This window comes from Molossus molossus, unplaced genomic scaffold (genome assembly GCF_014108415.1).
Source record: "Molossus molossus isolate mMolMol1 unplaced genomic scaffold, mMolMol1.p scaffold_m16_p_18, whole genome shotgun sequence".
In the NCBI taxonomy this organism is placed as follows: domain Eukaryota; kingdom Metazoa; phylum Chordata; class Mammalia; order Chiroptera; family Molossidae; genus Molossus; species Molossus molossus.
This window is the reverse complement of record NW_023425353.1, coordinates 20619635-20636821: the sequence shown is the minus strand read 5'-3', so window position 1 is coordinate 20636821 and position 17187 is coordinate 20619635. Positions and strand designations below refer to the sequence as shown.

General features: G+C 41.6%; 1 protein-coding gene across 2 annotated transcripts in view; it reads right to left on the bottom strand.

The window, feature by feature from the left end:
• NEK4 (NIMA related kinase 4) overlaps positions 1-17187 on the bottom strand; it is a 40489-nt gene that overhangs the window by 17385 nt on the left and 5917 nt on the right. For both annotated transcript variants that reach the window (XM_036267353.1, XM_036267354.1), the window contains exons 5-7: positions 12946-13100; positions 9911-10052; positions 5542-5934 (exon numbers count right to left, since the gene is read on the bottom strand). In XM_036267353.1, the coding sequence (XP_036123246.1) occupies positions 5542-5934; positions 9911-10052; positions 12946-13100 (690 nt within the window). The remainder of the gene's footprint in view (positions 1-5541; positions 5935-9910; positions 10053-12945; positions 13101-17187) is intronic.

The window sequence follows — 17187 nt, the reverse complement described above, 5'->3', positions numbered from 1 at the left end:
CCATATTAGAAAGGAAGAAGTAAAACTACCTCTATTCACATATGACATGATCGTATATTCAGAAAAGCCTAAGGAGTTCACTATGAAAAATTATTAGAACCAATAAATGGGTTTAATAAGGCTGTATAATACAAGATTAATATACAAAAAACAATTGTATTTCTGTGTACAAGCAATGAACACTATGAAATGAAATTAAGAAAACAAAACCATTTACAATAGTATCAAATGGAATAAAATACAAAAAAATAAATTTCACAAGCCCTGACCAGTGTTGCATAGTGGTTAGAGCACTGGTCTGCACACCAGAGTCTCGGGTTCAATTCCAGGTTAAGGGCACGTACCTGGGTTGCAGGTTCGATACCTAGCCCTGGTCAGGGCACATGTAGGAGGCAGTCAATCAATGGGTATGTCTCTCTCTCTCTGCCTCCCCCACCCCCCACCCCACCCCCACTCCATTCTCTCTAAAAACCAATGAAAAAAATATCCTTGGGTGAGGATTAACAAAATTAATTAATTAGTTAATTAATTTCACAAAATAAGCGCAAGGCTTGTATACTAAAAACAAAACATCATTATAAGAATTCAAAGAAGACCTAAGTAAATTGAAAGACATTCCATATCCAAGTGTTCAAAGACATTCAGGTTTGTATACAAAACAATACAGTAATTAATAAATAATAATACAAGAATAAATTCTGGCCCGGCCAGTGTGGCTCAGTGGAGTGAGCATCAATCCATGTACCAAGAGGTCACTGGTTTGATTCCCAGTCAGTGCACATGCCTGATTGCATACTCAATCCCCAGTGTAGGAAATGCAGAAAGGCAGCCAACTGATGTTTCTCTCTCATCGATGTTTCTCTCTCTCTCTCTCCCTTCCTCTCTAAAAATCTATAAAAACATATTTTTTAATTGTTGTTGTTCTTTATCCTCACCTAGGATATTTTTCCATTGATTTTTATTTTTTATTCCTCACCTGAGGATATTTTTCTACTTATTATCAGATAGATTGGGGGGAGGGAGGGAGAGAGAGACAGAGAGAAACATCGATGTGATAGAGCCACATTGACTGGTTGCCTCCCACATGACCCAACCAGGGCCGGGGACAAGCCACAACCAAGGTACATGCCCTTGACCAGAATCAAACCAACGACTTTTTTTGTCTGTGGGCCAACGCTCTAACCACTGAGAAAACCAGCCAGGGCTCCACTGATTTTTTTTTTATCCTCACTCAAGGACATTTTTCCATTTTTTGTTCAGATAGAGTGGGAGGGTGTGAGAGAGAGAGAAACATTGACGTGAAAGGGACACATCAAGTGGTTGCCACCCGCACGACCCAACCAGGGCCAGGGACAAACTGCAACCGAGGTTACGTGCCCTTAGTGGGAACTGAACCCAGGTCTCTCTGGACCACAGGCTGACGTTCTAACCACTGAGCCAAACCGGCCAAGGCTCCACTGATTTTTAGATAGAGTGGAGGGGAGGGAGAAAGAGAGAGGGAGAAACATCGATGTGAGAGAGACACATTGACTAGTTGCCTCCCATATGACCCCAACTGGGGCTGGGGATCAAACCTGCAAACCAGGTATGTGCCCTAAATCAGAAATCAAACCCATGACCCTTCAGTCCATGGGCAGATGCTCTAACCAATGAGCCAAACCAGCCAGGGCAATAAAAACATATTTTTTTCTTTACTGATTTTAGAGAGAGAGAAAGGGAGAGGAACAGAGAGATAGAAACATCGATGAGAGAGAACATCCATTAGCCGCCTCCTGCATGCCCTCTACTGGGGACTTGGACCACAACCTGGGCATGTGCCCTGGCCAGGAATCAAACTCGGCTAAAAACATATTTTTAAAAAAGAATAGCCCGGCCAGTGTGGCTCAGTGGCTGAGTGTCAACCCATGCACCAAGAGTCACTGGTTCAATGCCCGGTCAGGGCACATGCCCAGGTTGTGGGCCCAATCCCCAGTGGGGGGCATGCAAGAGGCAGCAAATCGATGTTCTCTCTCATCGATATTTCTCTGTCTCCCTCTCCCTCTCTCTCTAAAAATCAATAAAGAAAAAACAATTTAAGAAAAAAAAAGAAGAAACTGTGTTTCATGTACTCACAACTGTAAATCTATTTTTGCCTCACCCTGTTATATTAAAATAATAATATACTGCAAGTGAGCCTCAGATCCAATGCAATCCTTATCAAATCCCAGCATTTTTTCCAGAAATTGACAAGCTGATCTTAAAATTCATATGGAAATGCAGAGGACCCAATATAGCCAGAACAATACTGAAAAATAAGAATAAAGTTGGAAGACTCAGCTCTGACCGGTTTGGCTCAGAGGTAAGAGTGTTGGACTGCAGACCGAAGGGTTGCAGGTTTAATTTCCAGTAAAGGGCATGTACCTAGGTTTCAGGTTTGATACCTGGCTCCAGTCAGGGTTGTACGGGAGGCAAAGAATCAAGGTGTCTCTCTCACATGGATGTTTCTTTCTCTCCCTCTCCTTCTCTCCCTTCCACTCTATCTAAAAATCAATGGAAAAATGTCCTTGGGTGAAGATAAAAAATAAAAAAGATGGAAGACTTAAACTTTCCAATTTCAAAACTTATTGCAAAGTTACAATATTTAAGATAGTAAATAAGGACAGACACATAAATCAGTGAAAAAGAATTGAAAGTCTAGAAATAAACCATTACATTTATGGTCTACTGATTTTCACCAAGAGTGCCAAGTCAATTCAATGGGAAAAGAATAATCTTTTAATGAATGGTGTTGGGATACCTGATTATTTGCATACAAAAGAATAAGGTTGGACCCCTTCTTTACCATACACAAAAATTAACTCAAAATGAATCATAGACCTAATGTCAGAACTAGAACTATAAACTCATAGAAGACAACATAGGAGTAACTACTCATGACACCAAAAGCACAAGAAACAAAAACCAAAAAGTGGACAAAATTGGATTTCATCACAATTGAAAACTTTTTCCTCCCAGCGATTCAATGAAGTTTTTTTTTTTTTATCCTCACCCAAGGACATTTTTCCATTTTTTGTTCAGCTAGAGTGGGAGGGAGAGAGAGGAAGAGAGAGAGAAACATCGACGTGAAAGGAACACATCGAGTGGCTGCCACCCGCATGACCAACCAGGGCCAGGGACAAACTGCAACCGAGGTACATGCCCTTAGCGGGAACCAAACCCCGGTCTCTCTGGACTGCAGGCCGATGCTCTAACCACTGAGCCAAACCGGCCAGGGCTCAATGAGGTATTACTGTCCTTATTTTAAGATGAAGACAATGAGGTTATGACAGTTAGATAATTTGCCCAACACTTTTAATCACACCATGAAAAATAAAATCTAATTCCCATTTGAATTATATATCCTTGTCATCCAGCTCAACACAGTCGAACCAGATTCAAATTCCATTAAGTCTCAGCCAGCAGGTCTAGATTTAATTCATTGTTGGAGCAATTAGAGGGCATGAGGCAGTGTTCCATGCACTGTGCAGAGGTGAGGAAGACTCCCAACCACTATGGCTGTCCTGTTATCCAGGTGAGTGGGACCCCTAGAGTTGTCCTGAGTCTATAGGTGCTTTGCTGGCTCTAAGTGGACACGAGACAGGCAAGGATGCCAATGGTGCCTCAAGTTCCCTACTGCCACTTCAACCAGAAATGTTGAGGTCTTTTGCTATTTTGGGTGGGAGGGAAACAGGGACAGAAGGATGAAGAGATAGAAGGAAAAGAAGAAGAGAGGGAGGAAAGAAGAAAGAATTTGCAATTCCCCACAAAGTTAAACATCGAGTTACCATATGATCCCTCAATTCCACATCTAGGTATATACCCAAGAGAAGTGAAAACATGTCCACATTAAAACTTGGACGAGAATGTTCATAGCATTATCCATAGCAGTCAAAAAGTGAAAACAACCTAAATGTTCATCAACTGACAAACAGATCAATAAAATATGATACATAAATACAGTGGAATTTATTTGGCAATAATGTAGGAATAAAGTATTGGCACATACAACATGCATAAACCTTGAAAACATTATACTAAGTAAAAGGCCATATATTGTATGGTTCTTCTATTTACATGAAGTGCTCAGAATGGGCAAATCCATATAGACAACAGGAGCTGGGGGCAAGGAGAAATGGAGAGTGACTATTATTGGGTACTTTAAAAATTTTTTAAGTAAATGAAAAATAAAAGAAGTGAACTTGAATTTAATTTGACAGCCTAGCAGAACAAGCAGGACACATACAATTTTATCTACAAGGTACTAAGGATTACAGTGTCCAGAGAAAGCTTAAGACTATATTTTGGTTTCCATCCAATGACTTTAAATGACAAGAGCATTATATTTGTACTTTTCCATAAAAACAAAACTTTATTACAAACATTTGAATATAAATATATAATACAGTTTTAATGTTTATATAAATGTTAAATAGAATCTATGTAATATATCAAATTCAAATATATATAGCATAGATTATAAAAATATAGTCAATATACCTATTAATTCTATTTTTAGAAATATTTAACACATAAAAAAGTAAAGTTAAGCCCTGGCCAGTTTGGCTCACCGGTAGGAGTGTTGGCCGTGGACCAGAGTCGCAGATTCGATTCCGGTCAGGGGCACATACCTAAGTTGCAGTTCGGTCCCCAGCCCTGCTTAGGGTCGTGCAGGAGGCAGCCAGTTGATGTCTCTCTCTTTCTCCCTCCTACTCTCTCTGAAGAAAAATATCCTCAGGTGAGGATTAAAAAAAAAAAAGTAAAGTTAATCAAATATTTTGGCTTGCTTTTTTTTTTTTTTAAAAAGATATCTTTTTATTGATTTTTAGAGAGAAAGAAAGGGAGAGGGAGAGAGAGATAGAAACACCGATGAGAGACCACATTGATTGGCCACCACCAGCATGCCCCCTACTGGGGATCAGGCCCACAACCTGGGCACGTGCCCTGACTCCTGAATCGAACCAGCAACCTTGGTGCATAGGTCAATGCTCAACCACTAAGCCATACCGGCTAGGCTGGTTTTCTTTCTAATCCTTAGCTATTACCATGCTTCACCTAATTTAGGTTTCTTTCCAAGTTCAAGTAGAAGATAACCATTAAAATTACTCATAATAGTCCTGGCTGGTTTGGCTCAGCGGTTAGAGCATCGGCCTATGGTCCAGAGAGACCGGGGTTCAGTTCCTGCTAAGGGCACATATCTCGGTTGCGGTTTGTCCCCAGCCCTGGTTGGTCGTGCGGGTGGCAGCCACTCGATGTGTTCCTTTCACGTCGATGTTTCTCTCTCTCTCTCTCTCTCTCTCTCTCTCTCTCTCTCTCTCCCTCCCTCCCACTCTATCTGAACAAAAAATGGAAAAATGTCCTTGGGTGAGGATAAAAATGTATAAATAAATAAACAAGTACACTGAATAGCTGATTTTCCTAAAAAGACAGCTAGAATACAACCAAACAACATAATTTGCACCTTTTGTAATCACACTTTTCATTCAGTCTTCTCTCTGAAACCAACACCTCGTGCATATCACTCACCTGGTCCTGTGGCTTTTGGTCTTTGTTTAGGGGCTGCAGAGGCTTTTCGTTTCTTCCCCCAATGACATCGTCAGAGGACCATGTAGGAATTAGGTTTCCGGGTTGAGTGATAGACTTAGTGTTATCCTGCAGCCCCTCCTTCACTTGAGAAATACTGCATTTATCTTCTAGCTCATTAGAGGCATCTAAGTGTCTTGGATGATTCTCTTGAACTAACCCATCACTGAAGTCCCTTTCTGCAGGTAAGATGTCAATGTTCACTCTACTGATTGTAGCTAGTGATTCTGTGGTACTGCTCATGTCTGGTTTGCAGGTGTGGCCTTTCAGATTTGCAGGTGTCTTCAAGAGGCCAATGACTATGTGTTTCTCTTCGGATAAACCTTTGTCTTCACCCTGAGTAAAATGCTTTCAAGTTATTACAGCACTCCTCACACCATAAAAAAAATAATAATAACTCAAAAAGAAAGAAGAGATTCCTCAAAAAGTTAAACACAGAAGTACCATATGACCCAGCCATCCCACTCCTAGGTATATATCCCAAAGAACTGAAAGCAGAGACCCAAACAGGTATTTGTGCACCAATGTTTATAGCAGCATTATTCACAATGACCAAAATGTGGAAAGGATCCTAATGTACATTAGCATTTGAAAGGACAGACAAAATGTAGTATACATACAGTGGAACATTACAAAGCTATAGAAAGGAATGAAGTTCTGATATGCTACAACATGTATAGACCTTGAAACCATGCTAAGTGATATAAGCCAGACACAAACAATAAATATTGTACAGTTCTATTTATATAAGATACCTAGAACAGGCACATTTATAGAGGTTAATGGGGTCTGGAAGTAGGAAAAATGGAGAGTTATTGTTTAATGGGTACAGAGTTTTTGTTTAGAATGATGAACGGGTTTTGGAAGATAGTGGTGATGGTTTCACAACACTAAATATAATAAGGCTACTAAGTTGTACACTTAAAAATAGTTCAAAATAGCAAATTTTACATTATATATTTTACCACAATAACAAATTTTTAAAATGGACCAACAACCTAAACATGAGAACCAATATTATAAAACCCCTAGAAGAAAACATAGACATACATCTTCATGACTTTGAATTTGGCAAGTAATCTTAGATATGACTCCAAAAATACGAGCAACAAAAGAAAAAAAGATAAACTGGGTTCCATTATAATAAAAAACTTTTGTGCATAAAAGGACATTATCGCCCTGGCCGATGGGGCTCAGTCGGTTTAAGCATCATCCAATACACTAAAAGGGTGTGGGTTCACCCTGGCTGGTTTGGCTCAGGAATAGAACATCAGCCTGTGGATAATGAGTCGTAGGTTCGATGCCGACCAAGGGCACATACCTCGGCTGTGGTTCATCCCAGCCCTGGTCAGGGTCATGTGGAAGGCAAACAATTGATGTGTCCCTCTCACATAAATGTTTCTTTTTTTCTTCCTTTCTGTCCCTCTCTCTCCCTCCCACTCTATCTGAAGATAAATAAAAAAAAACATCCTCAGGTGAGGATAAAAAAAAAAAAAAGGTTGTGGGTTCGATTCCTGATCAGGGCACATACCTAGGTTGTGGGTTTGATCCCCAGTCAGGGCGTGTACAGGAGGCAACCAATCAATGCTCCTCTCTCACATCGATGTTTCCCTCTCTCTCTCTCTCTCTAAAATCAATGACAATATCCTCAGGTGGGGATTAAAAAAAAAGGGGGCCCTGGCCAGTTTTTCTCAGTGGTTAGAGCATCAGCCTGTGGTCCGGAGAGACCCGAGTTTGGTTCCTGCTAAGGGTGCATACCTCAGTTGCAGTTTGTCCTCGGCCCTGGTTGGGTTGTGTGGGTGGCAGCCACTTGATGTGTCTCTTTCACGTTAATATTTCTCTCTCTCTCTCTCTCTCTCTCTTCCTCTTTCTCCCTCCCACTCTATCTGAACAAAAAATGGAAAAATGTCCTTAAGTGAGGAAAAAAAAAGGAGCCCTGGCCAGTTTGACTCTGCTTAGAGCGTCAGCCCGCGGACCGGAGAGTCCCGAGTTCGGTTCCCACTGGTGGTATGTACCTCGGTTGCAGTTTGTCCTCGGCCCCAGTTTGAGGCATGTGGGTGGCAACCACTCGATGTGTCTCTCTCATAACAATGTTTCTCTCTCTCTTTTTCTCCCTCTCTCCCTCCCACTCTATCTGAAGATACATGCAAAAGTGTCCTCGAGTGAGGATTAAAAAAAAAACTTTTTAAAAAGGACATTAAGAAAATGAAATGGGCCCTGGCCGGTTTGGCTCAGCGGTTAGAGCATCGGCCTGCGGTCCGGAGAGACCCGGGTTCGGTTCCCGCTAAGGGCGCGTATTTCGGTTGTAGTTTGTCCCCGGCCCTGGCTGGTCGTGCGGGTGGCAGCCACTCGATGTGTCTCTTCACGTCGATGTTTCTCACTCTCTCTCCCTTCCTCTCTCTCCCTCCCACTCTGTCTGTGCAAAAAATGGAGGAATATCCTCGGGTGAGGATAAAAAAAAAGAAAATGAAATGGTAGTATATGTTTGTAAATCATAAGAGTTTAGTATCCAGAATACAGAAAGAACTCTATGAACTCAATGACTAAAAACCCAATTAAAAAATGGACAAAGAACTTAGTATTTCTCCAAAGAAGTCATCCACATGCTAACAAGCTTGTCAAAAGATGCTCCATGTCATTAGCCATTAGTGAACTGCAAATCAAAACTACAATGAGCCCGGCTGGTGTGGCTCAGTGGTTGAGCATCGACCCATGCACCAAAAGGTTGCCAGTTCGATTTCGGGTCAGGACACATGCCCAGGTTGTGGGCCCAATCCCCAGTGGGGCATGCAGGAGGCGGCCAATCGATGTTCTCTCTCATTAGTGTTTCTATCTTTCTCTCCCTCTCCCTTCCTCTCTCTCTCTCTCTCAAATCAATAAAGAAAAAAAAAAAAACCTACAATGAGATACCACCTCACATCCACTAGAATGGCTGAATGAGAAAAACAAAAGTAACAAGATTTGGCAAGGTTGCAGAGAAACGAGAACCTTGTAAAATTATGTAAAATTATTTAACCAATATGAAAAACAATGTGGTGGTTCCTCAGAAAGTTAAAGATAGGCCCGGCTGGTGTGGCTCAGTGGCTGAGTGTCGACCTGTGCACCAGGAGGTCACCGGTTCGATTCCCAGTTGGGGCACATGCCCAGGCTGTGGGCCAGGTCCCCAGTGGGCGGCATGCAGGAGGCAGCTAGTTGATGTTCTCTCTCATTGATGTTTCTATCTCTCTCCCTCTCCCTTCCTCTCTCTCTGAAATCAATAAAGAAAAAAAAAAAAAGAGAGCCCTGGCCAGTTTGGCTCAGCTGTTAAGAGTGTTGGCCCGTGGATTAGAGAGTCTCGGGTTCGGTTCCTGCTAAGGGCACACACCTCGGTTGCAGTTTGTCCCCGGACCCGGTTGGGGTCATGTGGGTGGCATTTCCAGTCACAGGTATGTACCCAAGGTTTCAGGTTCAATCCCCAGTCAGGGTACATACAGGTATCAACCAATGAATGCATAGAAAAATGAAACAACAAACTGATGTTTCTCTCTTGCGCGCGCCTCTAAAATCAATAAATAAATTGAAAAAATTCCTTACTAAGAGGAAAAAAATAACTGAAAACAGGTACTCAAACAAATAATTATACACAAATGTTCGCAGCAATAGCCAAAAAGTGAAAACCGCCCAATATCCATCAATAAATAAACAGATGAACAAATTGTGGTATATACATACGAGATATTATTCACACACAAACATAAATGACGTATTGATACATGCTATGTGGAGGAACCTCAAAAACGTTATAAGTGAAAGAAGCCAAGATATAAAAGGTCACATATTGTACGATTTCATTTATATAAAATGTCTAGAATAGGCTAATCCATGAGAGACAGAAAACACACAAGTGGTGGTTTTCAGAGGCTGGATGGGAATGAGGATGACTACTTAATCAGTATAAAGCATCCTTTGGGGTGATGTGAAAATGTTTTAGAACTAAATAGGTGTGATGGTTCCACAACACTGAATGTACTGAATGCAATTAACTGTTCACCTTAAAATGGTTAACTTTGTTATATAAATTTCACCTCAATAAAAGAAATTCTTAGAATAAAGTTATTGCAGCACTGCCTTCATGAACAGCTTGACAGCCCATGTTGGATAAAGTGGGCTAGGTGAAATCACCTTTACCAGCATTCTTTCTCTGCAATACATAATTAATTACACAACAGAAATCTTCAGTAAAGCCTAATCATTTCACATAAAATAACTTGTTTAGATAATCTATCATTTTAATACAGTTTCTAAAACATGTACCCTTTAAAAACAAACGTACCATTACATACGTCTTGGAGCCCTCAGAAGAGAGTGGTCGGGGGGGGACTACTTCATGATTTGATTCAGCCTTTCCAGAAACCACTGAAGAAATAGGCTTGATTTTAGAGTCACCATTTTTAATATTACTTTTGGAAGTTTTTCTTTATGAGAAAGAAAAGAAAAAGTTATCAATATAATGAAGATGAAAGGTTTTCTTCTTTATATTATCAATACATTGAAGAGGAAAGACATGAGAAAAATGTGTGTATGTACAACTTTCTCTTACAGAACTGCTTCATTTATAGAGAACAGTCTTCTAAAAATTAGGTGGAATTCTACAAAACACTTGGCCAGTACTCTTCAAAAATAATCAAGGTCATGAAAAACAAAGAAAGTGAAAATTGTCCCAGACCCAGCCTGACTAAGGAGACATGAGGAGTAAATGTAATATGATATCCTAGAGTGGATGCTAGAACAGAAAAATGACATTAGTGGAAAAACTGGAAAAGCCAAATAAAGTCTGGAGTTTAGTCAACAGGTACGTACTGATGTGGGGTTTTTAGTACTAACAAAGGTACCACAGTAATGGTAGGAGAAATTGGGTAGTTGGTATACAGAAAGTCTCTGTACTATCTCTGCAACTTTTCTGTAATACAAAACTATTCAAAATAAAAATCTCTGAGCCCTGGCCAGTTTGGCTCAGCAGTTAGAGCATCGGCCTGCGGTCCAGAGAGACCCGGGTTCGGTTCCCACTAAGGGCACGTACCTCGGTTGCAGTTTGTCCCCGGCCCTGGTTGGGTCAGAGCCGTGCGGGAGGCAGCCACTCGATGTGTCCCTTTCACATCGATGTCTCTCTCTCTCTCTCTCCCTCCTACTCTATCTGAACAAAAAAATGGAAAATGTCCTCAGGTGAGGATAAAAACAAACAAACAAAATAAAACAAAGTTACTTCTATTTTGCCCTGGCCGGTTTGGTTCAGCGGTTAGAGCGTCGGCCTGCGGTCCAGAGAGACCCGGGTTCGGTTCCCGCTAAGGGCATGTACCTTGGTTGCAGTTTATCCCCGGCTCTGGTTGGTCGTGCTGGTGGCAGCCACTTGATGTGTCCCTTTCACATTGATGTTTCTCTCCCCCTCTTCCTCTTTCTCCCTTCCACTCTATCTGAACAAAAAATGGAAAAAAATGTCCTCAGGTGAGGATAAAAAAAAAAAAAAAAAAAATCTCTGAGAAACTGCCCTGGCCAGGTGGTTCAGCTGGCTGAAGTGTCATCCCACGCACCAAAAGGTTGTGGGTTCAATTTCCAGTCAGGAAATTGAAAGTTTTGTGTTCAATCCCTGGTCAGGGCACATACAGGAGGTTAATGTTTCTCTCTCACATCAATGTCGATCTCTTTCTCTCTCTCTTCCTCTCTCTATCCTCAAGCAAGGATTTAAAAAAATTTTTCTGAAAAATTGCATCACGTACAGAAGTACCAGGATAATTTTCATCTTCAAGTTTCATATGTTTGGAATACTACCACAACTGCTTTGCCAAGTTTGAGAGTAAAAATGATTGGTATACTCAGCCTTGACTTGCAGAATAAATGTACATAGAAATAACATCTTTAACTGTTTTGGTGTGACATTTCTACAACGGGGCTAAATCTCTGGAAAATTCAAGGACAGCATGAAGACCAGCACTGTAGATGGAAGGCCAAAGCTCTGTTTGGTAGTAAATTAGGAACAATGTAAACAAAAAGATGGCCCTTTAGCCCCTTGGGCCTTGTTAGCATTGCCTCCCACATTTAACGTGTCATAAGGCAGAGATGTCCAGCTCTAAGTTTTAGCTTCTGGAGCAGCTGTTCAGTGAAGGTAGGACCTGCAAGTCAAAGAAAGGAATTCTTTTTTTCTTGAGAAGTTATAAGGGAAGCTTATGAAGGTCTCAGAAATCTGATCACTATATTGTAGATGTTACTATTATCTTACATAGTACATAATGTAATAGGTTTCTTAGACAATCTCTCATTTTAATAGGGTTTCTAAAACACGTCTTTTTTTCTTTTTTCTTTATTGATTTTAGAGAGAGAGGAAGAAAGAGAGATAGAAAAATAGAAACATCGATGAGAGAGAACATCAATTGGCCACCTCCTGCATGCCCTCCACTGGGGATCTGACCCACAACCTGGGCATGTGCCCTGACCAGGAATCAAACTGGTGACCTCTTGGTGCATAGGTCAATGCTCAACTACTGAGCCACACCGGCCAGGCACCACATGTCTTTTTATTTATTTTTATTATTATTTTTTTTTATCCTCACCTGAGGATATTCTTCCATGTTTTGTTCAGATAGAGCAGGAGGGAGAGAGAGGAAGAGAGAGAGAAACATCAACGTGAAAGGGACACATTGAGTGGCTGCCACCCACACGACCCAACCAGGGATGGGGACAAACTGCAACCGAGGTATATGCCCTTAGCAGGAACCGAATCTGGGTCTCTCCGGACCACAGACCGACGCTCCAGCTGCTGAGCCAAACTAGCTAGGGCACAACACATGTCTTTTTAAAAGAATCATACTCAATATGTCTTGGGACCCTCTGAGGAATGTTAATAGTTATTCTCTAAATTGTTCTCTCAATTTCTGATTTTAGCAATTAAGCAAATCTCAACACTTTTTTTTTTTAATTTAATTTCTTTTTTACTTATTTATTTATTTTATCCTCACGTGAGGACACTTCTACATTCATCTTCAGATAAAGCGAGAGGAAGAGAGAGAGAAAAACATAAGTGTGAGAGAGACACATTGAGTGGTTGCCACCCACACGACCCCAACCGGGCCTGGAAACAAACTGCAACTGAGGTACGTGCCCTTAACAGGAACTGAACCCGGGTCTCTCTGGACCGTGGGCCGATGCTCTACCCGATGAGCCAAACCAGCCAGGGCTCAACACATGTTCTAATCATGCAATTTCACTTCATGTTTAGAAGAAACTCACCATAAATTCTAGCACATCAAAATTACAGAAGCCACCCTCATTTATTCCATCTATCCAACCCAGCTACTTGCAAGGGAAGTATCTTACGCTTTTGTGGCCTCCAAAAAGAAGAAGATTTGGCGCTTTATATAAGGCTGCCTCAGGATGCTCCTCACAGAGGGTCTTTCTTCAGGCCTTTTGCTCAGCATTGTTCTTATCAGTTCTGCCAGCTCTGGGCTATAATCTTTTGGCATTGGTGGCAGCTACAAATAGAAATAATACCATAATTATGACTAATGATCTTGTGACGCAAAGTAAATGAAGGTTGAGTTTTCCAATATTTATTTTAAGTCATTATCCACATAAGCATAAAATAACGAGTACATTAGTCTACAGGAGGTATACTGATGTCCTGGTTATAATAGCAAGTTGTAAGACTGTAAAAGTATATTCTTCAAACCAGCAGTTTGAAGACTCCCCCCTTCAAATATAAGGGCATGAGACTTCCAGTCAAGATGGCAGCATAGGTAAATTCGGTACTCACATCCTCCCACAACTACATTAAAATTACAAATAAACTACAGAACAACCTACAACTAGGAAATTAAAGAAGCAGCCACATGGAGACTGGTAGGAGGAGTGGAGACATGGAACAGGCTGGTCCCATACCGATGTGTGGCAGTTTAAAATCAGGAGGGATATCTCGGCTGCAGAGGGACCTCCTGAGAAGCAATGGGTCCTAGCCTCACACCAGGCCCCCAAGCCCAGGGTTCTAGTATTAGAAGAGAAGTTCCCATAACTTCTGGCTGTAAAAACCAGTGGGGAGCCTGGCTGGTGTGGCTCAGTGGTTGAGCATCAACCTATGCACCAAGAGGTTGCTGGTTCGATTCCCGGTCATGGCACATGCCTGGGTTGTGGACCCAATCCCCAATGAGGGGCATGCAGGAGGCGGCCAATCGATGTTTTCTCTCATCGATGTTTCTATCTCTCTCTCCCTCTCCCTTTCTCTCTCTCTAAAAATCAATAAAGAAAAAAAAGAAGAAAAGAAAAACCAATGGGGATTGTAGCTGAGTGAGACAAAGGGTTTCTGGAATCCCAGGCAGTTCCTCTTAAAGGGCCTGTGCATAGACTTACTCAGACTCACTCCCTCTGAGCTCCAGCGCTGGGGCAGCATCTTGAAAGGTACCAGAGACACATGGGGGGGGGGGGACTAAATGGTCTGGCATCAGGATGAGAGCTGGGGGGTGGGGGTGGGGAGGGAGCTTTCTCCCACACAGAAGTGCTGGCAGAGGCCACTGTTCCTTTGATGAGCCCTACTCTCACTGAGCTGGGAGCACACACCACATCTGAGACTCCATCAACCTGGCTCACACTGTTTGCCCTGTCCTAGTGATTCCCTGAGGCCCTGCCTCACCCAACTTTGGGCCCACCCAAGCTGTTCCCAGTGTCTTTTCCATAAGAATGGCCTGTCTTGGCTCATGCTTCGGACTTTCCTAAAATCTCTCAAACAACATCTGGACTCAGCACACACCCCATACCTCTTGCTAAGTGGTCCCAGGCCTGGCACTAGCAGCAGCTGGCCTTGGCTCACAGCTTGGCTTTACCTGGGTACTCCAAGCCCAGCACAAGTAGCAGCATCTGAATATTGCTTTGTAGCTCATGCTGGGTGGCCCCCCGGGGCAGAACACAGGCAGGGGCAGAACACAGGCAGCGCCTGACCTTGGCCTGCACTTCCTGGGAGGCCCCAGAGCCAGCGCACCCAGTGGATACCTTCAAACTATGTCAAAGTACCACCAACCAACCAACTCCACAAGCGACACATTCAGGGGGCAGACTCAGTGGGCACCAGAGCCCTGCTGAAATAAGTCCTGCTCTGTGTGGTGGGCCCCTGAACAGCTGATCCTTCACGGTGGTCAGTGGTTGCAAAGTCAGTCCTTGCAGCTGATCAGCTGATCTTCCTGGGGATAAATCGCTCCCATTGATGTGCTAACAGCAATCAAGGCTCAACTACAACAGGAGGGCACAGCCCACATGGTAAGTGCACCTCGAGTGCCCATCTTGGGTTATAGGGGAGGCTGTGCCACTGGACACCTACTACATTAGGTCACTCCACCAAGCCTGGAAGATGTAGTAGCTCTACCTAATACATAGAAACAAACACAGGGACTCTGCCAAAATGAGACAAAGAAGCATGTCCCAAATGAAAGAACAGAACAAAACTCCAGGAAAAGAACTAAACAAAATGGAGACAAGCAATCTACTAGATGCAGAGTTCAAAACATTGATTATAAGGATGTTCAATGACCTAAGTGAGAACTTCAACAGCATAACAAAGGACAAGTCAGAAATGAAGCATACACTAACTGAAATGAACAATAATTTACAGGGAAACAACAGTAGAGGAGATGAAGCTAAGAATCCAATCAGAGATTTGGAATTAAGAAAACAAAAAACACCCAATCTGTACAGCAAAAAAAAAAAAATCCAAAAAAGTGAGGATAGTGTTAGGAACCTCTGGGACACATTCAAGCATACCAACATTTGCATCATGGGGATGCTGGAAGGAGAAGAGAGAGAGAGGAAGAAATTGAAAACCTATTTGAAAAAATAATGACAGAGAACGTCCCTAATCTGATGAAGGAAACAAACACACAAGTCCAGGAAATGCAGAGAGTCCCAAAAAAGATGAACCCTAAGAAACCCACATCGAGACACATATAATTAAAATGCAAAAGGTTAAAGACACAGAGAGATCTGAAAAGCTGCAAGAGAAAAGCAGATAGTTAACTACAAGGGAGTTCCCATAAGTCTATAAGCTGATTTCCCAACAGACACTTTGCAGAAAAGAGTGGCAAGAAATAAAGTGATGAAAAGCAAGGACTTACAACCAAGATTATTCTACCTAGCAAAGCTATTATTTAGAATCGATGGACATATAAGGAGCTTCCCAGACAATATAAAGCTAAAGGAGTTCACCACTACCAAAGCTGTATTACATGAAATGTTAAAGATCTTCTTTAAGAAGAAACCGGAGGCGGGGAGGCGGGGGGGCGGGGGGGTGGGTATAAAAAATATGAACAATACAATGGTAATAAATACATATCTATCAACAATTGAATCTAAAAAACAAAATAAATGAACACACTCAGACACAGAACATTTTGATGGTTGCCAGATGGGAAGGCACTTGGCAGAATGGGTGGAAAAGGTGAAGGGATTAAGAAGTACAAATTGGTTTCTATGTATTAGGTAGAGCTACAGAATAGTCATGAGGATGTCAAGTACAGCATAGGGAATATAGTCAATAATATTCTAATAACTATGTATGGTGTCAGATGGGTACGAGATTTATTGGGATGATCACTTAGTAAGTTATATAATATCTAATCACTGGATGTGCAACTGAAACTAATATATAATGTATGTTAATTGTAATTGAAAATTTTTTTTTTTTATCCTCACCCGAGGACATTTTTCCATTTTTTGTTCAGCTAGAGTGGGAGGGAGAGAGAGAAACATTGACGTGAAAGGGACACATCAAGTGGTTGCCACCCGCACGACCCAACCAGGGCCGGGGACAAACTGCAACCAAGGTACATGCCTCTAGCAGGAACCGAACCTGGTTCTCTCTGGACTGCAGGCCGACGCTCTAACCACTGAGCCAAACCGGCCAGAGCCTGTAATTTAAAAAATTTTAAGAAATGATTAAAAAGAAAGAAAAGAAATAAGGGCATGAGTTCCTAAAGAGTTATATACCAGGATATTCACTTCAGTATTGTACTTGCAGTAGTAAAAAGACTAGAAACTTAAATGTCCATCAATAGGGGACTTATAGAATAGACTATGGTACATTCTTTTAATAAAATACTAGGCAGCGTCTTAAAAAAATAAAAGATGTACCAAACTGGTAAGATGTCCCTCATATATTAAGTCAAAAAAGTGAATTGTCTAACAATGTGTACAGCCTGATTCCACTTCGGCTACTTTTTTAAAGTATCTGTGTGTATATGTGCATATATATACACCTAGAGTTATATCTTTATAAGACAGGAAAAAGCCAGGAAAGCCATGTACCAAATTGTGAACAATGGCTATCTACAGGGGATTATTAAAATGGATAGGAGAGGGATATTACAGTCCTTTCTTGTTTGATTCTTTAATTGTAGAAGTATAGGCACATTTTATTTATTTTTTGTATTTTTCAATATTTCTCAAATTAAAAAATTAAATGGGTCTTGGTATAATAAAATCAGTAGGTGATTTATAGCCTTAAATTTGTTGATGTGTGGATGCCTGACACTGCATAGGGCAACTAAACTCATGGAACTAACATATAAAGTTGGTCACTGG